The sequence below is a fragment of the Molothrus ater genome, chromosome 8, assembly GCF_012460135.2.
Source record: "Molothrus ater isolate BHLD 08-10-18 breed brown headed cowbird chromosome 8, BPBGC_Mater_1.1, whole genome shotgun sequence".
Taxonomy (NCBI): domain Eukaryota; kingdom Metazoa; phylum Chordata; class Aves; order Passeriformes; family Icteridae; genus Molothrus; species Molothrus ater.
The window spans coordinates 14,155,384-14,179,993 of NC_050485.2; the positions used below are offsets into that span (position 1 = coordinate 14,155,384).

Genomic DNA, 24,610 nt, shown 5'->3' on the forward strand with positions numbered 1-24,610 from the left:
TTGTTCTTCAGAATTTTCCTGTTTATAATTCAACTTCTTTTTTTGGTTGTTTTTTGTTTGCTTATGTAGATTTTCAAAAATAAAGTAGACACAATAACTGCCAAACTAAAAATCTCTTTGGGATAAGAAAGATGATAGGACAATTGTATTTCATCAAATGGTGACTGTCCTTATCCTACTGGTTTTTAATGAAGAAAATTATTTCTAATTAAAAACCTTTCTGCTTCAGTAAGTAAAGGCCTGGAATGTCACGAGGAAGGATCCCCCCATGCCATAACTCAGGGGAGTTCTCAGTGTGAACTGAACACCTCTGCTGGCTTTAGGGGAGATGTCTTCCAGCACAGGTCCTGAGCACTTCCTGAAGAGTTTCCAAACTATTTATACAACTTATTTTTCATGTATTTGAAATGGGTAGATAGTGGCAGCTGCCTCAGGGATAAACCTCTTGGAGGAACCTCTGCAGCACCACGTTCTCCTGACAAGGACCCTGGCATTTGTGGTGCAGGGCAGTGAGAACCACCAGTGTGTACTGACAGTGACAACATGAGATGTGCAGTACAAGACTGTCTTTACCACCACTGGTTTGGGTTGGTACATTTTGCTTCAGAACTTCCTGAGCTGGTGGTATGCAGTGAAATCTGCTGCCTGCTCCTACAGCAAGTAATCTCTGCAGCTTCATGTTTAAACTTGAGCCAGTTCTCAGCTGCTCTGTGAAGACTGTGAGTAAAATCATGTTCCTGTTGAAATACAGAGAAGCTCTACTATTGACCACAGCTGGGACTGTGCTAAGATGCTGTCAAGCTTGTGACATTTAAACACCATCCTCACTTCTTGGATCTTATGATTGCAACTAAAATGTAGCAATGTTTAAAAGGAAGGAATGTGGTTTTCCATTTGCATAACTTTAATGATCAAACTGATGGAGCTTAACATTTCTTTCAAAGTTCCCACTTCAGCTGGCATTGCTAGTGTTGAAATCACATATATCTCAAAAGTAACATATTTTTGGAAAGTTCTATGTGATAGGAAGTGGGGTCTCAAGATGAAAAGTGCCTTTCATCTTAGAAGTAATTTTTATCTCACTAGTGTGTAAGCAGAATGCTGTGCAGAGAGTCAGACTGTGTACAGCTATGTGTATGTTTGCCTGCCTGATTTTTTCCCACTCAATCAAAAGAAGCTTTTAGGATGAACAAGCAGGAGATAAAGCGAGGGCCAGAGGCCAGACACCCAGGAGGTGTGTTACCATACCAGGAGGTTTGTTACCTCATAAGAATTAATGGTGGGACCATGGTGGGGAAACAATTAAAATTATATCACTGCTTAATCAAAAGGATTCTTAATCATTGAAAGCTTCCCTCATTATTGAACAGAAAGACAACTCAGTATTTAAGGGTAGTTTGTGCAAAATCAGTGAGTGAAGACAGTGACTGAAAGATAAACATAAAAACTAGAATATCCCTGTGTTTGTGAGTTGCAGTTGGTTTTATGAGACCAAAGGTTAGAGATTTTCTGTTCTTCATATACAAGCCTATGTATACTTTTGAATCTATAGATGCAGCATATTTATTTTTAGGGGCAATTTTCTATTAGAAAGCTGTTTGTCACCAGCTGCTTGGGAAAATTTCTTGTGATGTCAGTGCAGTTTGCCTTGCACAGCAGTGCTGAGGAGTGGAGGCTGAATTTGAGGGCTCTGTGTAGAACATCTGATTTTAGGGCATATCCTCAAGAGTGCAGAAGTAATGAAATCTATAAGCTGATCTTTCCTTGCCTTCAGAGGGAGGGTACACTTGGACTTTTACAATTACAGAAATTAAGTTAAGCCTTTCTTTCAGGCACATCAATTTGTGCAACTTAGGTTTACACAGAATTCAAACAATTCACCAGTAATTTTAATGGAAACAGATGCTCTGCAGCACTTTTGACACTGATGCTTTATATAAGATGTCCAGATAAACAACAAAAATGAAGATTTAAAGCACTATTGTTTGAACAATATTTTGCTGCACTGTGGAGGTTGTTATGCTGTACTAAATTCTAGTGTAGAAATCCAGGAAGTGAAGAAATAGCAGAAGAGAGCAGCTTATGAGAGACCTTGGGGACACTCATAATTCCCTGACCACAGGTTTGGATGATGAGGGAGCTATAAAGCTTGAAATCTTAATTTCTGACCTCTGAGTCCAGATTTACCATTCTGAATGAGCTTGATTCTTTGATTATAGAGAGATTGACTGACCAGAGAGCTTTCTCCTTAAAAAGGTTCAATTTCTCAAAAGAGATGAAGGAAAATGTGAATGGCTGTGTAGAACAAATGAGTAGCTGAGCAGTGTCACAGCTTTGATGATAGCTGTTTTAAATAAAAATCTTCGTTTTGTTCAGAAGAGAGATACAAAAATTCTGGTCCCAATTTGAGATTGGGAGCTTACATGATTTTGCTCTCAAAAAAACCATTTTAGAGCTGTCTTGTTTAGGGTTCCTCCATGCATCCCAATTGATTGTGAGAGATGTGCTTCAATTTCTGACTGCCAGAAACTCCTGGTGGGCCATGGATGCTTAATTTGACCTTAAGATATGATTCAATGAAGTAGTTCTGCATTATGTTTCTTCTAGACCCGGGAATATTTGCATATGTATATTTGTATGCAAAACTGAGCTGTGGAATCTCTTAGCAGCTGATTGGTGTCTGCTTTGGTACCAAATGGGACAAAGTCACAGAGCTTTGTTCCACAGCCAAGGGACAAATTCACATATTCTGTTTACTCCACAGCTTTAACATTTCCTTCTCAAATAGATCTACATTTACACACCAATACATGTCTACATTGATATACATACAAACACATTCCTAAAAGCTTTGCTGCTCTCCCTTTAGATCTGATAGTGACATTAAAAATGTCATTTTTGTCAGGAAAGAAAGCATTTAAAATAAAGCCTTGTGTGACTGAAAGTTTGTTTTCTTCAGCCAACTAGTTCAGCTGGTCTGGTGGAAAAAAAAGGCAACAAAAAAACCACAAAAGACAACAAACTCTTTCAATAAACCTTATATCTCTTTGTTTATCATGCTTACCATTATTAAAACATCAGAGCATGCAAGGTATATTGTTACTGGCATGATATTGCTTATAAAATATTAAATCCCTGATTATTGAGCTGTAGAAAATAACTGCCATGACAAAGGTTGTGCATCAATGTAGTCATAGTGCACACAAAGAAATAGAGTACTATGATTTAGAATTACTACCTGGGATTTTAGGTTACCTAATGCATTTTTCAGTTTTCCATTGGACAAATAAATGTTAACACCTACAGTGTCCATAAGTGGAAGGATGGGCTTGCACATTGGCAATTAATTAGTTTAAGGTTGAATCCTAGTTCTTTTTAAAAAACTCTCCTTTTCAACCTGGTGGGGTTGCAAGTTTGCCTGTTGATAACTCTATAGGTTTCAAAATCCTAAAATTTCCAGAGTACATTCTCAATTTTTTTCTTTTTTTTTTTTTTTTTAACATGGCTTTAAATATAGATATTTGTCAATTAATTTTCCATTGGTTGTTCTCTTTGAAATTCAGCAGCTGTCTTGCTCTGGGCATTGTTTTACTTATTGCCCCTCCCCTGGTGTCTGTCCACATGCAGTTAAATGAAAATCACAGGATCATGGAATGCTTTGTGTTGGAAAGGACATTCAAAGGTCGTGTGCTCCAGTTCCCCTGCAGTGAGCAGGGACATCTTCACCTAGACCAGGTTGCTCAGTCCCATCCAGCCTGACCTATTCCAGGGATGGGGCATCCCATACCTCTCTGGACAACCTGTTCCAGTGCCTCACCATCCTCAGGGTAAGAGATTTCCTCCTTAGGTCCAGTCTAAAGCAATTCTCTTCTGGTCTGAAACCATTCCCCCTTGTCCTATCACAGCAGGCCCTGCTGAAAAGTCTCTTCCCATCTTCACATTTTAAGTGCTGAAAGTTTGCAGTGAGGTCTCCCTGGAGCCTTCTCCAGACTGAACCAGTGTCCCAGCCCTTCCTTATGGTCCATCCCTTATCTTCGGGGCAGATGTGCTCTTGGCGAAGCTGTCCTGGACCACTTCCCTGTCCATGTGCCTTAGCACAACTTCTAGGAGGATCTGTTCCACAGTTTTCTCAGGCACAGAGATGAGGCTGGCAGGGCAGTGTCCCCAGAGTCCTCCTTTGCATCCATTTTAAAATGGGTGCAATGTTTCCATTTTTCCTGTCAGGAACTTTACCTGGCTGCTGTGATTTTTCAAATATCATCGAGATTGGCTTGGCAACCACGTCAGCCAATTTCTTCAAGACTCTCAGGGCATCTTATCAGGTCCCATGCACTTACACATGCATACCTAAGTCATCCAAAAATAGATTCATAAATGCACAGCAGTGATAAACCCATCTGATTTATTTTCCATAACTCTTTATGCTGGTGTACCTAGATACAGAAAAGTTCCTTAGAGTTAAGCAGGGGCATTAAGAAAAAAGTTTATTCTGACTCTTCTGTGGAAGGAAAGATACCCCATGTTTTTCTTCATAGCTGAAATCTACGAAGAGTTAAGTGCTTGGAAAATTTGACTGATTTCATGGATGTCTCAAAGCTTTAAAGATGAAAGATTCACTTTTTCTTCCTGATTAAGCTATCAGAATTACGAGTTCCTGTGGGCTTTTTCTACTTCAAAGGGTCATTCAAATAGAACTGTAAGGATGGATGCCACAAAATTATTTCCATTAAGTTTGACAGAATGAACTCCCTTTGTTTTATGTGAAGGATAAGGAGATTGTTCCCCTTGGCTTTTTCTACCTGTTTTCTACCTGTTGCTTTTCTGGACATTCAGGGCAGCTTTGAAGAGGTTCCTGCAAAACTGCCAAAACTCCTAAAGCTGTTGGAATCACATCCAAAATATCCAGCAAATGACACATAGCAGCAGTGTTCTCTGCACTGGGTAGAAGTTACATGGGACAGCAAACAATGTTCGAGTGAAAAAGGAAAGATCACAAAGTCTAAAATATATATATTTATTAACTTTTTTTTCATAAGTGGGATCAGGTGTCCTTACTGGGATGGAAAAAGTATAGATTTTCAGGAAATGTTTGGAAATAAGTTATAATAGTAAATAATTTTAACTTTCTTTTCTAATAATGACTGCTTCATAGGCTTTTCCACTTGCTGTTTTCACCCTTTTGTCACAGATCTTGGAAAGATGTGAATTTTGATGTAGGGCTCAGTCCAAGATAGACTGCAGTATACTGAGAGATTTCTGCTGACTCCATCACACTTTGGAGCAAGCCCTTTTGATGGCATTTCATGTTTGCTTTCAATTATTTCTTTCCCTGGCATCCTAAACTGATGTTCCTGATAAAAATCTCAGGGGTTACAAAGGCTTGAAGAGTGATATATTCATTTCTCTTATGCTGCAGTGGCTTCAGTATGTCACAAGGGCATTGTTAAGACTAGTCACTATATTTCTCAGTCTGAAATCATTATTAAGTGTGTTCTTAAGGGACTGATACAATACGACCAAAATCAGAATTTAAAAAGTACTTGCCAAATAGAATTTATCCCACTGAAATCCTTAGAATTTATGGTCAGTTAAAAGTAGAGAATATTGAAAATTTGATTTGATAAAAAGTGAGTCAGGCATTTAGGATTTCAGTTATACAGTAATAAATTCCTCCAAGGAAAGTATTTTGTTTACTAATATTTCCTGACTGAAACATGTTTTGTAGGATTTGGGGTGTGGGATTTTTTGTTAATATCACGTCATATTTCATTTCATCATTACAAACCATGCCAAGATAAATAATTGTCTATATTAACTGTGTAATTCTAAATATTCAAGTGTAATTCTAAATATTTAGTGGCAGCCTGGGCATTTGCAAATTGGCTACACATGACTTGAGTCACCTAGGGCTGATGGCTGTTGAGGAGGAACCAACACACTTGCACTGTGTGACCAGACAGGTCTCTCTTACCCAATTGATGTAGCCATGGGGTTGTTATTCAGAGTGTACATTGCAGTGAGGGAGAGTAGCCTCTCCTCACCCCAAGAGGCAGTGTCCCTCATCTCACACCTGTCTGAGACTGACACTGCAAACGAGCAGGCTGCCCACATCTCAAGTGGCTGCTGTGCTGTGCAGCTCTGCTCTGCATTTCTCACCTGTTGCACCTGGGGGCCAGGAGAACTCCTAACACCCATGTAAGAACTCAAAGGAGTACTTTAGGTACCACATTACAAACAGGTCCCTGGCCCCAGTCCCCTGAGGATGGCTGAGAAAAGCTTGGTCTGTCTGGTGTAGTGGCTGTTTCAGCCATCGGCACGGGGAGGAGCATTCCAGCTCTGAGCATGGAGAATGGAATGCTGGCTGTGCATTTATTTCACCTGGAACAGGGAATACACTTACATGCTGACCTCAGACAAAAACAAGCAAGGTTTTCCCTGCCTGTGAGCTGACCACTAGAGATCTGTATGATGTAGCTCAGCTGGAGAAAAGCTGAGAGCAAGAATTAAGTAAAGAATATTCAAATGGCCTAGTTTGGGAAGCAGTGTAACACCTATTTATATAACCAGCCCCAATTCAGGCCTCCTTTGGGAAATTCTGTTTTATTCACCTCATCCACCTGCTGAAGTACCAGAACACAGCAGGTGAGGTGGCTGCTGGAGCAACTCACAGATTCTAGACTGGTTATTGTCTCAGGTGCTGATTACACCATAAAGCAAAGTAACTGTGAAGGTTTTGCTGCTCAAAACTTCAGACGATACTTACATGGGATAACAAGGAAACAAGGAATGTCTTCAGTGTTTTGTAAAGCTGGGGAGGAAAGAAAGGCTTTTAACTGTGTGTGTATGCAGGGCTGGGGTATAGGCATCCCACATGCATATTGTTTACATGCTGAAATGGATGCAGCTCCGGTTCATGGCTTGGATTTTCCAAATTTGAATTTCTGCTTCTTTTGTTGGCTCCTCCAAGGATAGTTACACTGAGGTTTTTAGATCTGATTCCATGATAACAGTTAAACAATAATCTAACTCCCTTAACTCACCCATTACATTTCGTTATTTGAAATAATGGCTGTAGGCATGTGTGAAGCCAAGCAGGAACAGCACTCTTGTAGCAGAACCATTAGCTGGGCCATACCTACTGACAGCCTCCTGTGACAAACAAAGGGACACTTGCATAAATGATGTACCTGTTACACGTGTCACACCCGTCCTTAAGAAAATACCACTTCTGACTCCATCAGAGAGAAGTCATTTTAATCCATTCCAGTCACAGATGTCCTCAAGGAGATACTACAGATTTCTTTGCATATTATGAAGAAAAGTCAAGAAAAACAAATTACATATTGTTTTCTGATCGTGATAAACATATTTCCAGAAAAAGTAAAGGAGTTGGGCTATGATACAAAATGAGTAGGAAGAAATGCAAGTGAGAGCTACCAAATACCTACGTAAATTAGAATTAATGCATGGAACAGATTCAGTTTAACAAGAGTGGGATGATTTGAGAAACTGATTATGATTTGAATATTAATTTTTAAGGACAGAGAAATAACCTAAATGCATTTATAGACTGTGTTTTTGTATACATCAAAACATTTTAACTCATGACTAAGTTATTACAGGAAGACGTTGCCTTCATTAAGGTGTCCATTTAGATGAATGACTGTTTTTTTTTGTGACTGTAGGATAACCTATTTGAAATATATTTGCATTTACTATGAGGTTAAGGGAAGCTTCTTGCATCAAGATCCATTTCACTTTTTTAGACCAAAAATTTTTTTTCAAGAGGCTAACAGTCATTGGTAGGAACTTAATTAACATGTCAAGGTAATGGCTGGTTTTAAGTAATTCACTCAAGTAAGGTACATTGAAAGCATTCCATAATCAATTTCAAGAATAGTTCATCAACCCTCAATAAGAATGGGAAATTGTAAGAAAAGAAGCCTGAAAATATTTACTAATAATACAGGAAGTCCTCCAATATTAAACAAATGGCTACTCTTGAGTGATCTTAATGGTATCACATCCTCATGTCTTCCATTAGAACCATTGCAAAATTTAGGAGCTGATATCTTGAAAATCTTAGTGGGTGAAGAAGTGCAGTTGAGACTCAGGAAACTCTGAAAGAGTTCAGGATGTAGTCGTGAGAAAAATAAAAGCTCTCTGTCATGTAAGTGTTGTAAAACATTTTTGTTCTTCCAAGAAGCACGTACAAATTATTTGAGAATGAAAACAGAATGATTCATACTGGGCTTAGTGAGCTGCAATATGGTTATGGAAGAGGCAGGAGCTAAAGGACATTTGTAAAGGCAACACAAAGCACATAGCAGGACAAAGGTATTCCAAACTTACAAGGAAGGTGAGAACTTTGTAGGACGGGAGCTTTGTAGGACAGGCACTCATGACTGAAAGCATCTGGGTCCAGATTTCCATAAAATCAGTGAAAAATATTCCCTGGATTTGCAAGACTTCCCCATCTTTCTCATTTTTTTGCCTTGTTTGGCAACCATCTGTGATGCTTTCTAAGTGCTTTCTCCTAATCTTTTTTTCTCTTCACTAAAGGAGTAGAAACCCCTAAATTCATGTTTTCCAATGCCAAAGGGGGGGATTTTTTGAAGTGTTTAAATAGTACTCTTACCTGATAAACCACTTCCACAGATCTTCCTGATGGCTGTTAGCAGAGAACTATTTTAGAGGAGCTGCCAAACTCCAGAGGGAGTTCTTGAAGTGACAATAATCTAGATATCTAGTTAATGTAATATTGATAGTTTAAATGGTATTACCATTCATTCTGGAGAAAAAAAATTCAAGCAGGTATGTTTCAGTTGCAATATTTTATTTTCTCTATTTGTCTCTTTCTACACAGAACAAATGCAGTTCACAGATTGTTTCCAACTTTTCCACTCACTTATCCTGTAGAAAGATCAGAACCCTTAAATACATGACTAAGGAAATGTTATCTATGCATCAATACCAGAAAAGGACACCAATAAGGTAACAGGTCAGAAGAAAGGGTTAAAAACATCTGTAAATGTTTCTATATGTACGTTTATTTCTATATATATGTTTATTTATATGTTCTATGTATATGTTTACATTCTATAAAATTCTCTAAAACTTTGAAAATGGGAATCAAGCCACCTTTGGCAAAATGCTGTTAACCCTTCAGTGGCCACCCTAGCTGGTGAAATGTTTGTCCAATAAGTGAAAATACCCATTGTTGACTACACTGAACTTGGGAGTTCAGCTTTGGTGTAGACCAAATACGCCAGAGTAGTTAAGATACCAAAACTTGTCGGGCAACCTCGGTATGGTGCTGTGCCGTCAGTTTCTCCCCAGCTGCTGCATGAAGTGTCCTTTTGTTGCAGGTGTGTGGCGGGTCGTTCTGTTTGTTTTCTTTAGAGAATCCCATTAGAAACAAGAGTAACAAAACGCTGCCAATGGATACCTGTCGGGTAGCACCAATGCGGGCGAACCCGTGTCCCGAGCCCCGGCTCGCTGGCGGAGGTGTCTCCACCCCCGCGGCACACGCACCCCGCGCCGCTCCCCGCACACCGCTGGTCTCTGCTGCCATGCGGCTCCAGCTGCTGGATCCTACCACAGGATGGGCTCGGGAGCTTCGCCCTCACCCCGCACCCCCGCCCCTTTAGCTCTTCTTTTTCTTTTCTTCCCTTTTTCCTTCCTTTCCTTTCTTTCCTAGGCTCCGTTTGCCGTAGCATACACCCTCCCGAGGGGTTTGCCTGGATCATTTATTTATCTTGTGCGCATTAAGAAACCACCATTAGGCTTTGGTGGGAGGCGCCTTGCTCGGTGCGCGCTCGCCTGCCTCCGCGGCGCTGCCAGAGGAATACACAATCGAGCCGAAGCTGCAAGCTTGGCAGGAGCTGCCTTTGCGTGCCCATTTACTTGCCGGATCCGTATATTATTTTTTTGCCGACTGGGTCATTGCCGCTTCCCTCCAGGGTTTCATCTTAATTTTTATTTTTTGCGCGTGTGTGGATTATTCAATTTTTTTTCTTTTTTTTTTTTTTTTTAATTTTTTTTCGGGAATCCTCGCCGGAGTTTTGATGCCGGGCCGGACTTAGCGCGGGCGCGGAGGAGCTGCGCGGAGCCGTGCCGAGCCGTGCCTCCTGCCCCGGGCCCCGCCCGCGGATCGGCCTCCCTGGCCCGGCGCCGGCCGCGGGTTGGCCGCGGGGCCGCGGAGTGGCGGGTGCGCTGCGCCGCCGCCTCCCCGCGGAGCCGCCGAGGGATGCTGCTGCGCCGCGGCCGGGCATAGGCAGGAGCCGAGCGGGCGGGGGAGGGAAGGAAGGAAAGAAAGACGGAAAGAAAGGATCCCCCAAGCCCCGAGGGGGAGAGGAGAGGCGAGAAGGTGCGTTAATGTGAAGGAATGTACCTGCGCGTCGCCGGAGCCGCACGCTTGGGATAAAAAATAAATTAACCGAGGAGGCTGATCCCTGCGACTTATTACCCGGAAAAAAAAAAAAAAGGAAAAGAAAAGAAAAACCTTCTAGCGGAGGGACAAGAAGAAGAGCGACGAGGCTGCAGCAAGCAGCTCCAGCAGAGTCGGGCGCCCGGCGGATGGCGCGGCCGTCCCGCTGACTCCGCGGCCGCGGGAGGCTGCGCGGGGCGGCGCGGCGCGGGGCATGCCGTGCCGGCGGCGTGACTGAGCGGGGCGCTCCCGCCGCCCGCTCCGCTCCGCACCGCGCCGCGCTCCCCTCCGCTCTCCTCCGCCGCATGCCGCCGGCAGCCGCGGCGCGCTGATGCCCCGGGGCCGCGGCGGCGCTGCGGACGGCCCCTAGGATGAGCGAGGGGGCTGCCGGCGCCGCGGCGCCCGGGGCGGCGGAGGCGGCGGCTGCGGCGGGGGGCCCGGGCGGGGATGGGGCCGGGGGGCCGCCGCGGGAGCTGCGCTGCAGCGACTGCATCGTCTGGAACCGGCAGCAGACGTGGCTGTGCGTGGTACCCCTCTTCATCGGCTTCATCGGGCTGGGGCTCAGCCTCATGCTGCTCAAGTGGATCGTGGTGGGCTCCGTCAAGGAGTACGTCCCCACCGAGCTGATGGACGCCAAGGGCGTGGGGCAGGACCCCTTCTTCCTCTCCAAGCCCACCGCCCCCCCCCGCGGCGCGGAGACCACCGCCGCCGCCACGCCGCGGCCGCCCAGCCGTGTCAGCCCCCGCCTCACCACCATGAGCCGGGCTCCCCCGCGGCCCCCCGGCACCCGCGGCCCTGCGCGGGGCGGCCCGCGGCCCACCGCCCCCCGGCACCCCGTGCCGCCGCACACGGCGCCGCCCGCCAGCGGCCCCCCCGGCACCGCCGGCCGCGGCGCCCGGCCGCCGCCCGCCGCCCCCAGCACCCCGCCGCTGCCCGCCTGGCCCACTGCGGCACACGCTACCTCCTCCTACAAGATCTACGTCCACGACTCGGCGCCGTCCTGGACCTTGTCTCCCTTCCAGGAGTCGACCACCACCACGCCGGAGGCCAGCACGACCCCCAAAACCCGTAAGTGTCGCCGGCCGCCCCGCGCCCTCGGGCCGCTCGCTGCGCGCCTCGCCCCGTCCGGACCCGGCGCTGGCCGAGCGCCGGCGGGGTCGGGCCGGGGCGATGCGGCGCTCGGAGGTGGCCGCCGTGCCGCTCCCGTGTGGTTGCTGCCGTGCGGGAAGCCGGAGAGCTCCGAAGTTTGCGCTTCTTTCTCCCTTCCTTGCTTGCGCCCCCTTTTTACCCCCGGCAAGTTCCCTGCTTGTGTGATGGATGTTGAGGCAGGAGCAGCCATTTGAGGAGACTGCTTTTCATTGTGGTTTTAGTAAGGATGCAGACCCCCTTTCCCCTTCTAGGCTGGTCGTGAAAGGTACTTAGGAGATGCTGGGGGATGTCTGAGCGAGGGGGACCAGTGATGACCTCCCCGAAGGGGCAGCGTGGAGAGTGTGGTCTTCAGCAGGTGCGGGCTGGACCGTGCATGTGCTTCTCTGCTGGTGACGGAGTTCGGCTTCCCGCACACTCGTCTCCCTTGAAACGAGGGCGGGCTCCGCCAGGGATGCTCTCTCCGTCCCAGCGCCCGGCTCCTGAAGGAGCCCCGGCCAGCTCCGCCGGGAAGGAGCCCGGGGCACCCCGAGGATGTGCAGAGCCATCCCAGCGCTTTGCCGGCTCCCGTGTGTAGGCACAGCACCGTGTTGCCGTAACCGACTATTTTTTTTTTAAGCAGAGGAGGGGGCTAGTTCTCCGATTGATGCTTGGTGGCTGGTTCTTCCCACCCTCCCAAGCACAAACGGAAGGATTCGGGCTAAATCTGAAAATTCATTTGGTCTGGGTGCGTCAACTTTCAGCTTCTCGTAAAGGTTACTTAGGACAAATGCAATCCTTGCCAAAAGAACTTTTGTGCGATGCTATTTAGTGAAATGTTCAATTATACTGTATTATAGTATTCTGCGCTTTCTCGGATGCAGTAGAGGAAGTGAAAAGCCGGGTGTCCTCCATTAACTCTTAGCTGCTGCTGCTGGGAACATCAGCTCGGTTGAACCCCTTTCCCAGCCCAGGGCTCCCCTTCTGTATGCTAATGTAGGGGTGTTCTGCTGGAGGATTTTGTTGGAAAGCAATATGAACTTTATTTTGTCTGTTAAATCTATTTGTTGATAAGCACTGGAGCAGAGAGGCTAGGCAGTGCAAGCTGATCTTGTGAATTGACAAAATTGGGAGACGAACAGCAAATTGGATGTGTATGTGTGGGTGGGTGGGTGTGCAGGTGGCGGATGGCTGGCAATGATTACGAATGAAACTATCACTAAATCAGAAAAGCTAACGAGGCAATAACTCGTTTTGCCTGTGTGTGCCACAGTAACTGGGGGAGAAGCAGCCCTTACAGGTGTGTCCAAGCCTGCACGTTCTGTAGGTAGAACCTAAGGTAGTTGGAAGTTACCAGAAGGAAAATCTTTTGTGGAGCTCAACGCAGCCTGCTTCACTCAGGTATGGGGAGCTGTATAGGGCACTTCTTAAAAAACAAAGCAGCAAATGAAGCCAGATTTCCAACCCTTATGTCTATTCTCAATTCTCTCAACCAGATATGCTGCATGGTTCTTCAGACTGCTGTGATGTGTGTGTGTGTGTGTGTGTATCTGCCTGGGCTTGCCAGGTGGGATCTGTCGGGGTCTAAATGCTCCCTTGCAATCTCTTCCTTTCTTCCCTTTTTGTCTCGTTGGATATGTAAGAGAAATCCAGAGCAATTTCTGCCCCTCTAGGCTGTCTCCTCACAAGGTATAGAAGGCAGGAATGTCCTGATTAATAAATAATGTTCAGCTGGCAGGACTCTCCTCTATGCAAGACACACAAAGGAAGAATAAAAACCACAATCTTGAGACGTTCCTGGCAGTTGCAGAGCTTCCTAACTATTTTTTTGTTTTAGGGAGGCTGCTAATACCTTTTACAGCAGGGTGTTTCCCTTCATTAAATGTAGCTCAGTTATAGGATGGAAATGCAAGAAGTGCAAATCCAGCAGAAATTGACCCTGTTTGGGCACATTGATAGCAGAGATTATCATTAATGGAAGATTAAATAGATTACATAAAAAAGGATTTGAATTTGTAGGGCATACGAACATTTTTTAAAGCCTACAGCTGTACTCTCCTGATACATATGAGCATCTCTAAGGATACATGTAAAATTCTTTGAGGCTGCAGTATGCACTGAGGGGAGAGAAAGGAGAAATGCAGTCTTTGTGCTGTGAACTGCTGACATGGTGTGACCCCAAAGCAACTATCTGTGTCTGCCACTAATAGCTCTCAGTAAGAAAGGGATTTTTTTTTTTTTTAAACAAATTCATCCTAATTTCCCAGGATGAGCTGCGTGTTCCTTCTGTGCCCGTTGTTCCAGCTGCTATTGAAATGAAAGTCATGGATCCTGTTGTACCTTGTGAATACAAATCTGACACGATAAATCTCATGCCCCAGCCTTCAAAACAGTGCATGCCCTTGTGTCATCCTCTGGCTTGGCATGGCACATCTGTGGGCGGGAGTCATAGGTTATTTAACATTTCACAGCTTTTAAGAAAAGAAGCAGCTATCTTTATTTATACTGCTTTGTGTTGTAGTTTATTTAATTGTTTAAACATGTTAAAATGGGCTCAGTGCAGGACTTAGGAAAATGGGAGGCAAAACAGGAGTTATTTCTCCAGAAAGCCAGATGATTGCCCACCTGAATAAGTGTTGGTAAAGCCTTTTCTCTGTGTGTGTATTCATCTGAGGAGATGTTGTGAAATCTCTCTTTTTTTGTGGGTGTGCATAATGACAATAATTCTTGGTTGTGTTTCACTCAAAGTCAAGCTACCTGTTAGCTGTTTTGAAAGTTCTTGATGAAGATCCTTCAGGTTCTGACTAAGCAAAAGCCACTTACTCATCAAATCTCTCTCTCTGTATCTTGTGCCTGCGTGTGTTTTCCATGATCACGTATGAACCATGCCTTTTCAGCCTAAGCCTCTTCATCCAGTGCTCAGTGTAAAAGTCCAGTCACTAATTTAGAAGGATAGTCCAGCCTGTAGATCAAAAAAATCAACCAACAGGCTGGAACATGCTAGTGAGGTTTTATTTTTATCAAGCCATTGGTTTCATTTCAAAAGAGTCGTGCCCTGATTTTTCCAATATGCATTTTTCATGGTATTCTGGGTTCTTCAGTAATGTTATTATCCTCGAATTGAGATACTGTACTTAAAAGAATTCCTGTGTGAATTCAGCTATGAAATAACACTGTGGTTTCTCTTGTGTTCATATGACCAAAGGCTAATGCAGAGAACTGAGGTCAGGCAGGTGGGGCTCAACTAATGCATAGTAACCAAGAAAAGAGACGTTACAGAGCACTTAATCAATATATCTTGTGAAGTCCAATTGCAACCCTTTTTTTTTGGGTAATCTGAGTATACTTTGATTTCCTGCTAAAGATTTTCTGGTCCAGTCGTTTATCCTCGTCATATCTCTGACTGATTGTTATGCACGGCATGGGTTCAAGTAACAAGCATCTGGCAGATGCACTGCTACCAGCACTGACATTTTGGTAAAAGCTGTTTGTTTTATTTTGCACTGACTCAAATATCTTTTTCGCATTAAGGATGACACTTAGATGGAACTGCGGGGTTTTCACCAACTGGAGGGTGTTGTGGGAGGTGCCAAACCGTAGTAAAACCAGACCTACTCTTCCCAGAGCTCTGAAGCTTTCTGCCAGCAAATGACATGGATTGTGAACACTTGGCATGACGAGTGTGAGCTGTCATTGAATCGAGGGAAGCACACGTGACTGCAGAGCACGTGCCTTTGGCATTAACTGAGATTAATGTGCCAGTTATCTACCAATTTTAAATGCTTCAAAAGCTGTTGAATTGAAAAAAAAATACTGAGACAAACAACTGGGGGTTTTAAGAGCATTTGCTTCTTCATTCTCACTTATTTTCTATTCACATACCTTTGGTCAGTACCACAGACATGGTTAGATTTGTGTTTCCTGTCTTAGATATATGTTGACAGGAAGGCTACTATCAAGATAAAAATAACAAACACAGATGTGCAACCACATCACTGAAGTAAAGTTATTGTAATTTATTTTATTTCTCATATTTTACAGCTATAACTTACTTCATCTGTTTCAATCAAGTTAGAGGACACCGGACCTAATTCTGTTTTCCATTTTTAATCTTCTTTACAGTTAGGGGCTAGAGCAGCTATCACTGAATTCATAAAGAAGTGGAATATTTAAATAAAACCCACTCAGATATGTACATTGATTCTATTCAGATATATTTCTTCTCTCTTCCCTTCATTAAAGTGATTGTTGGAATCCTATGACCTAGAAGAGCTTGCGCAGCACTGGCATGATGAGTGGAAGGGATATGGCTGAAATTATTCCATGCTGAATTTTAACCCTGAAGGAAATTCTTCTGGAGACTGTAGAGTTTGTCATTACTTTGATTTAACCTGTGATCGCTGGTGAAAGCAAAGCCTTGAATTTTATTTGGTTTTTTTTTTTTGCATCTATACAAGGACATTATGTGATATATTATATGTTGACAACAGAATACCATTATTAAATTAGTGTATTGATTTATTGCAAAGGATTATGCTAAAGTAATGTTCACGGTTTATCTAAACCCACAGAAAATGGAAATTAAAAATTAAAGCAAAAGACCTGTCTCTACAGAATTGTGTCTAGTGTTGCCCAGTGCATTTATCATCTGACTCATTGCTTTGAAGGCGAAGCCCAGTAAACACATGGATTGCTGTGGATTTGGCCTTGACTTGCAGTTTTGTAGCCCATATGGTTTTCAGGAAGTACCTGAAACTACCAGTGTTTGGTTTTGTTGATTTCTCCTGTGATTGTTTTTAAACAAGCTGCACAAGGAGAAGTGCCTAGTAAAATCATGTGGGATGACTTGGTCACAAGCATATATAAATAAATTTGTTAAAAGCAGAGGCTTGTTTGTCTCTGAGCCCGGTGGTTTCCTTTTGAGCTTCTCTGTGTTTGAACAACTACTGTGCACGTGTGTGTGCAAACACAACATACAAGCATGGCTTTGTGCATTTGCACAGTTTTTGAGGAGGATCAGGATCTCAAAGCCTGTAGTAACCCCAGGAGCAGTCTTTGGCTGCCTTGGTCCTGGTGCTTGTCCAGTCAGTGCAGTTCACAAAAGAAACCCAGAGGTTTCATTGGAGCTGCTTAGACTGAGTGTCAAGCTGAAGTGCATCTGTTTTATTTGGAAGTCTCTTTCAGGTTCTGCTGTGTGGAAGGGATTTATAGTCACTGTTACTATTAAGCACAACTACTTTTTTATTAGTATTTTGCATTACAAGAGTAGGCAAAACACAGGAGGAACAATGAAGTACTTTGTGTTATGGAGTTGTTTTCTTTCTCCTAGGGACTGTTCCCTCAGTATGGTGAGGGTTGGAAATGTCATTTAATGGGACAGCTGTGCTTCAGATCAAAACTAGAACTGTGTTTTCTCACGGCTAACTGAATTTCCAAGGTGGACAGCTCATAAACCTGCTTTCTTACTTTTACCTTCCCCCTCATGTCTAATCTCACTCCACTGTGTAAAGTGCATCTTCATTGGAGAGAGGGCATTTCACACCTGGACAAGACAGAGGACGAGCGTTCAGGTGGCCTCTAAGTAGCACAGAGAAAGTAAATGCACACAAGTGGGCAAGTGCTTTTTGAATGGGCTTCTACTTTCTGTCACACAGGTTTCTGGGGTCCCTTGGTAGAATGCCTTCAAGAGGAAGAAATAGAATAAAGCAGCCACGTGGAAAATTAAAATAGCAACCGCACTTACAAATTTCCATGTCCTTTTCATGGAAGAAGTGCTTGATTTGATCAGCTCTTCCTGGTGAAATTTGGAGGTAGCAGAGAAAAATACATTAACTAAATGCTTATTGCTAACTGTTTAAATGGTTGTTTCTGTTTTTCAATGTACTCAGTATTATCCTAGTAATGTTTAAAAAAAAAATAAAATATTTCCAGTATTCTATTTTTTCTGTCCTCTAAAACCAGTATTTTGGATTTCCAAAGCTTTGTTTCTCCTGTAGCATTTAAATAGGAGGATTCCATGACTGTCAGGTCTTTTTTACAACACATTACTCCTGATTCCTTCCTTTTTTTTTTTTTTTTGGTGTGGATATGTTGACTGCTGACTGTAGGAGATAAACTATTCAGCTTGAAAGATAATTCTCTTCCTATCATGTTGAGCAACCAATTTTTAAGTCAAATTGATTTACATTTTTTTCCTCAGAGTGATTTTATTTTTTTTTATTTTTGCAGGAGTTGAACATTTAGGGAAAGCTCAGGTAGAATGGAAATGGTTCAGTGTCCAATGAAAATATAACTGGGTAAAAAGATAAACTGAAGCTTTGGTTTGGAAGACCTGAATTCTGCTTTGGCCCCAGCAAAATCAACCCAGAAACCTACAAAGTCTCTTCTTTTTACTTTAACGTCTTTTTGTTTGTTTGTCTTTGGGTTTATGGCTTTTCTTCTTCTTTTAAAATTTGAATTAGTCTCTTGGCAATTCTACAGTTGTGTCCCATCCGCACCTGCCACTTGCACTTTCCTCTCATAGGAAAGATGCACATTCGCAGTGCAACGTGGCAGGTGCTCTTCAGAGAAATATTAACTGGTATTTTAGTTTGTATGAGAATTCAGACCATTCACAGAGTCATTTAGTAACTCTTATAGTAAAGCTCTGAGGAAGAATACTATCAGGAAGAAATCCTGATAGTATTCCGTGTAGATTTTGTGCTGAACAAAGTAGTTTATAGTCTTTCATTTTTGATGAGGAGATTTCTGTATGGCCAAGTTTTGCAAACATTATAGGCCCAGTTGAGGGTGTGCTAGTGATGCATTTTGTGTTTTGTGGAACTGTGGATCTGCAGAATCAGGGCTAATTTATGTGAACATCTGTGTGATTAAATGTGTTCGTCTGTCTTAGATTGCAGTGTGAATGCTTACAAAACATGCCTGTGTGAGTAAATGTACATCAGCTTTTTAAAAGCTGCCAGCATTATTTAAATGTGCTTATTAGAACTGAGTTTCCATTAGAACATTTTCTTTGTGTGTGTGTGTATTCTTAACACTGCCTTGAAAAATATATCATTATCCTGTTTACTCTTTGCCTGAAATGAGTTCTGTAGTAAAATCTTTGTGTTCAGGAGGATTGCAGTTGGCTTAGCTGTAGACTGTGACAAGGCACGTGGGTCATGAATCTTTTTATACATCACTTTTAAACTATTTCTTTTCCTGATTTTTGTTTTTCATTATTTTCATTATTCTTGAGAAAATTTCTGTTTTTTTAGTTTTTCTCTGTATTATGTTCTCAGCTAGATATATGCCAAATTGACTTTTTCATGAAGCTTATAGATAGAAAATGCTTTCTAAAATATTAGGGATGGCAAGATGTATTTTAAGATTTATTATTTTCTGAAACCAAAATATGCAATAAACTTTACATTGTTCTTTTCACAGTGTCATTCCTGTAAAAGTTCAAGATTCTAGTTCAGCAAGAACTGAACCTTGATTGCTGGCTGTTACCAGATAGAGGGGCTATAGCACTGTGCAATAGCAAACCAATAAATTAGTATTAATAGCAAATAGCCTCTTTTCCAGAGCTGGGAATTCTCACTGATGTCAGAACTTGTAAGGCAGGGATGGAGATAAGGTGTGTTATTCTCCTGGAAGGGTGCTGGTGGTGTACTTTTACTGCAGTGACAAGTGGTTGACGAGGAAGGTTGAAAATGTTCAGCCTGAATTTGCTGTGCTGTTTCTGAATGTAATCAAGATTTTAACAAAACCAAGAAAGTTGCACTGAAAAGCGTTGCTAACCTGGAAAACTGTGTTGCGTTGTGCAAGGCTAATGGTTACTTCTGTCTCCCAGTTCAGTGCATAGGAAAATAGCATTTCCAGTAGTGTGCTCAGGGTGCCTCAGAACTGTAGCTAAGTGGCTGAGTAATACCATTGAATAGGAAAAAAAATGTGGGGAATCTTTGTTTCCTCTCCCCATGTGAATTACAGTACAAGTGCTGAGTGGGTTATCATTAAAGTAGTACTAAGCTGTCTCAGAAGCTTTGACTAGGAATTGATTGTATAACACTTGCTAAAAACAATCCAGTAATTGTCTTCCAAAGGGGTTGCTTTGTTAGGTTTTTTTCTTTGTTTGTTTTTTAAGAGTAATGTTGTGTGGAGAGAAAATTAATTTTCTTGTTCAATCTGTGAGTGAATTCACAAAAGAGAAGCAGGGGTTTTGTTGGAAACCCAGGGATAAGCTGCACTGAACTGGTTTGGTGATTTTCCTGCCAGGGTTCAGTGGGCAGTGGGTTCAGGAACTTTACTGAGGAGATTATTCTGACGAGTGTCAGTTCTCCTGATATAGAAGGGTAGAGGTGCTTTTATAATTATTTCATAAGTAGCTAAACCACATTAGTCTTTAGCCTGAATTCTGGCCCAGATACATAATGGTCATAGTGCTAAAAGTTCAGTCCCCTCAGGGGCTTTTTTTTGGTTTTTTTGTAGTAACTAGAAAGCTTAAAGTAATGCATAAATACATTCAGAAATGACTTTTTCCTTAAGCAGATTGTGTTTCTTTGCTTTTAGATTTAAATCTTTATTTTATTATTTCTTATAGTAGAGCATACCACACATTTCACAGGGTCAGCTGCTTATGTATAAGCTATATCTCAGTGTAATGAAGTTGGTTGCAATTAGTTTTCATCCTTAAAAAAATGTTAGCCAGAAAAATACAGATTGGAAATCAGAACAATTTATAAATTATACTGTCTTTTAAGTATAAAAGACAGTATAAGTATAGAGTATATTTTCTTACTGTCAATTTATAAATTATACTTCTGAGCTGTGAGGACCTTGATGTGCATCACCATAAAACCAGCAGAGAAAATGCAGCATCCCCAGGATATCTGAGTCCATTTTTTCTGGGGAGGGTGGACACCTTGCCCTTGCTGTCACCTTGCCCTTACAGGGTGGCTGGGCAGCAGAGGTGACAGGGTGAGCTGTGTCCAGGCTGGCCTGCTCTGGGACACAGAGCCGCCTCTGCCTTGTCCCTGTCAGCATGAGCTACCCTGCCTTGTTCCCTGCAAACACACCAAGGGAAAGAAGTGCTCCTAATACCTTTTCATATCTGGAGCACGTTCTTCACAGAGCCCTACTTGGTCATAAATGGAAAGCATGAATAGTAACTTAATATTTGAAATTGGCTTTAGAAGTATCTGCAATAGGAAATTCTCTCAGGTTTTAGTTCTTGGATGGCTGGATTTAATCTGAATATGTGCAGCTGAAATGCTAGTGTGGATATCGATATGTCTAAGAGGAGAAGAGTTTGATACCATAATTGTTATTTTATAGGTGGCTGAAAAGATCACTTGCACTTACTGGATTTCAGTATTTGGTACACTACAAGGCTTGATTGCACTTTGTGTTTGCATACATTTGGAGAGCTGTCCTCTGTCACCTTGGCAGATGTAGGGGATTTGTAGCCAGCCACAGCTTTGCTGCTGTAAGGTGGATCTATAAATATGAACTGAACACGCACAGATTGAGGAGCTACTGAGCTCCTCATTCCTGGTTTGTTTACAGGGCATAATTTGGAACCATGAACACATATTTATTTAAATTTTACAAAGATTAAAATACGTTTAGCCTTGATTTTAACTGAACACTCGACTGGTCAGTGATGTACCTATAGAAAATAAAGCATATTGGACAGGCATAGCAATAAAATGCCTTACTAAAGAGATGATGGTGGGTAGAGTCCTACAGTCAGGATGAGGTATGTTAGGTGATCAAAAGATTAATGATGCTTCTGAGATGTTTTATTTGCACATTGAGAATTTTGACTGCTTAAGAGCAGTGTGAGTTTATTAGGGAGCTTATTCTTTTAAAAAATGCTTTTAAGAAGATACTGTAAGATTATATCTAATTAATTAGACACATTACATTTGTATTATTTAATTAGAGATTATTTTTCAATCACCCCTAAAAATTGTAACACTCTCTTAATATTTTTTTCACATTTTTAATCCTGTTTATGAATGCAGTCTATCTGAAAGCATAGACTCTTGGACTTTTTTCCTAACAAATACTACTTAACAACAAATTCCTATATTTTTGTGTTGTGGAACAGAATTAGAATCTGAGGAACTCATGTGTAACTGAGTATTCAGCAGGAGCTGTAGGTCAGCAGTTCTGTAAGAATCACAGCAAGAAGCAGGGTAGACCACAGACAGGCACTAGATTGAATGTTTTACATGAGAACTCTTCACTGAGAGGAGTTTAGAGTCCAAACATAATGAATTTCTTCTGAAGTTCAGTTCAACTCTACCTAAATAGAGGTTGGGATGATCAAAACACAAATAAAGGAAATCAGGAGGATATTAAGTATATGTGATGTGCAAGTTCAGTAGTTGTTATGGCAAGGAAGCTGACGTAAAAAAGCCCCAGATCCCAAAGCTAATAGCAGAGATCCCCCAGCACGTCACCTTTTTGTTGGTCACTGTGTAATGATTTCATGCATCCCATAGCACAGTGACTGTCCCCACTGGGTGCAGAAGCAGCAATCCTGTGGTGCGTGGGTGCAGATCCTTCCCTGCAGGCAGTGCATGAACCACGCTGCCCTGGGGCTCTGCCCTCTGCTGCTGCAGCTCGGCAAAAATCACTCTCACTTCCCCCTTCCACCAGGAAAAAAGCGCCTTTAGCAGTGATGGCTTCTTCTCTCTAGTTTAGCTTGCTTATTGGTCTGCTACTCGTCCCAAAAAGTTGCTAAAACCTCAGTGACAGTAAAAGATCTGAGACTGGGTTAGTGGAAATCAGGAGACCAGGAGTGGTCCGTTCCTTTTTCTCAAGCTCAGATTTTCCTATTTGTGAAATAAAGACATGGTGAAGAGGTACAGATGAGAAGTAATGAAGTGTATTAATGAATATTCAAAAAATAAGAAGGAAATATAAGTCTTGCTTCAAATTTCAGAAAGTACCTGATGTTCTTGGTTGTTCTGTTGCTTGAGAGTCTGATAATTTCCAATAATTCTCTGACAGGGAAATCTATTGGACTTAAGTACTAAAGAGGAAGGGACAGAAGCATCTATTTTTTTTGGGTAATTTAAAAATATATTTCCAAATATAGCCAAGATCTGTCCCCAGATGACAGGGCTGTATCTGACTGGAGGGCAGGGCTGTCTGTGAGACACCCTAGCAAGCCACTTACTCTAGTTAGTAATTCTTTATTTTTGTCCTGCAGTGAGTGGAGTCAGGTTTGAATTTGGGACACTCATTAGGCCAAAGCCTGCCATTGTGACAACCCCATTTAAATCTTTTTAGCTTAACTTTATAATCACTTGTCACTGGGAATTTTAGTAACTACTATGTGTTATATTACTGTCTTGTTATATTTTAGGACCAAAGTGTTATTGTTGCCATATCTCACATCAAAAGGAAGAAACACTTTCAGTATGGTGTAGTCTTCTATAGATAGAGTCAAAATGCTCTCTGAGTAGGTGGGATCCTAATCCAAATCCAAACCCAATGAGGTAAGTGAGAAAAAGTGGGCTCTAGCTAACATTTAAAATAAACAGTTACAAAGGAGTGACTTGCTTAGCCTAGTCTGTTGTTCTCCATTTGCTCATAGTTGACTTTTCTGAAGTGTAACTATGCTGATCTCTAAAAAACCAACCTAACAATAAAAATGCATTTATTAGAGGGAATCTCAGATGTAGAATGGACAAGTTTTATGGGAGACTTATTATAATCAATCAACCAACACAACTGGAGAAAAATTGGCAAATATTTTTTTACTGTGTCTCTTTTGACCTCCTTCCAATAGTGAGATACCAGTGTCAACAAAGTTTGAGATGTTTGTTGTTTCTTCAATTAGCTGAAATATTTTTCATAACTTGAACTGATATGCTTGGGTTTCAAGTGTAAATATGTAAGCTTGCTAAGTGTTTTGTTTGTTTATTTTTCCTGCTGTGAGCTTTGGGGTTTAAAACCAGTGTCTGTAGCAGAGAAACTTACTAGTTGTGGGCAACAAGCTGGCTAACATTTTAAAATGTTCATGTACTCAGCATTTTAGAGAAAGGTTTCATGTCACTAGTTATTACTGAGGATAAATATTGTATTAACACCTAGATGTACAACCCCAACACACACGTTCTCATTGAAGGCTCGCTCATTATAAATTTCAAAGCCTGCATGAAATGATTTACACTGGTGCTTGAAAAACATGTTTTGATAATAGCCTTTTTAATGCCTTGAGGGCATTTAATTGCCATTAAGTGGCACAATCTGCTGTTTGGAATGGAGAGCTGGGAATATTTCAGTTGCAAATAGGATAATGAAATGGATTGGAAACAAGGAGGTGCAACAACGGAATATTAACTGTGATATTAACAATGAGGTTGGCATCCTGTTTATGACCAGAGTATTCAGTGTGTGCCTCACAAGGTGAGATATCTGCTCCCAGGCACTCCTGGGGTTTCCTACAGGGAGCTGACTCCTGAAGCCTGCAGATAGCCTGAGGTGGGACACACTCAAACTCTACCAGTCTGGAGCAGTTGTGCCTGGCCCCTTTTACTGAGTTTGTGTAGAAGGGTTTTGTCAATGTTTTTATGTTTTATATTTTGCATAACTCTCAGTGGTTCTGTCAGTCTTGTTTTGCAAAAAAAAATAAATCATGGTTCTCGAAAGTTGCAGGTACTCTTTCTGTAAATCATGGGCGACTTTACCAAATGCCTGACTTCCCATGGAGCTGAGCAGTTGATTGTGGGACCAGTGTAGATAGTCACTGGGGAGGGAATCACAGAAAGGGTGATCTGTACATCTTCAGATAGTTGTGTAAAACAAACAACACATGGTATATTTGGAGCTTTTATGTGAAATCAAGATGTGACCAAAGGAGGACTTCAAACTGCACGTCTTCAAAATTAACTGTAGAGTTGGGCTTCAGCTTGCAATAGGTGTGAAATCTAAAATGCTCTGCTATATTTGCTTTTCAAATCTTAGCTTCTCAAAGCATAGGCCTTTATAACTATTTGGAAATTTCATTGGTGGGTTCTGTAGAACCTTTTAAAGAGAGACATGTAGCAGCTATTCCCA

The 24,610-nt window shown here is 42.2% G+C and overlaps 1 protein-coding gene across 2 annotated transcripts in view; it reads left to right on the forward strand.

Moving 5' to 3' along the window:
- Window positions 1-24,610, forward strand: part of NRG3 (neuregulin 3) — a 394,400-nt gene that overhangs the window by 37,742 nt on the left and 332,048 nt on the right. Inside the window, exon 1 of one of the 2 annotated variants that reach the window (XM_036385191.2) lies at window positions 9,658-11,497. The exons of the other annotated variant lie outside the window; for it this stretch is intronic. Coding sequence (XP_036241084.1) covers window positions 10,801-11,497 — 697 coding nt within the window. The 5' untranslated portion in view covers window positions 9,658-10,800. Of the gene's footprint in view, window positions 1-9,657; window positions 11,498-24,610 lie in introns of those variants that run through there. 2 annotated transcript variants of the gene reach the window in all.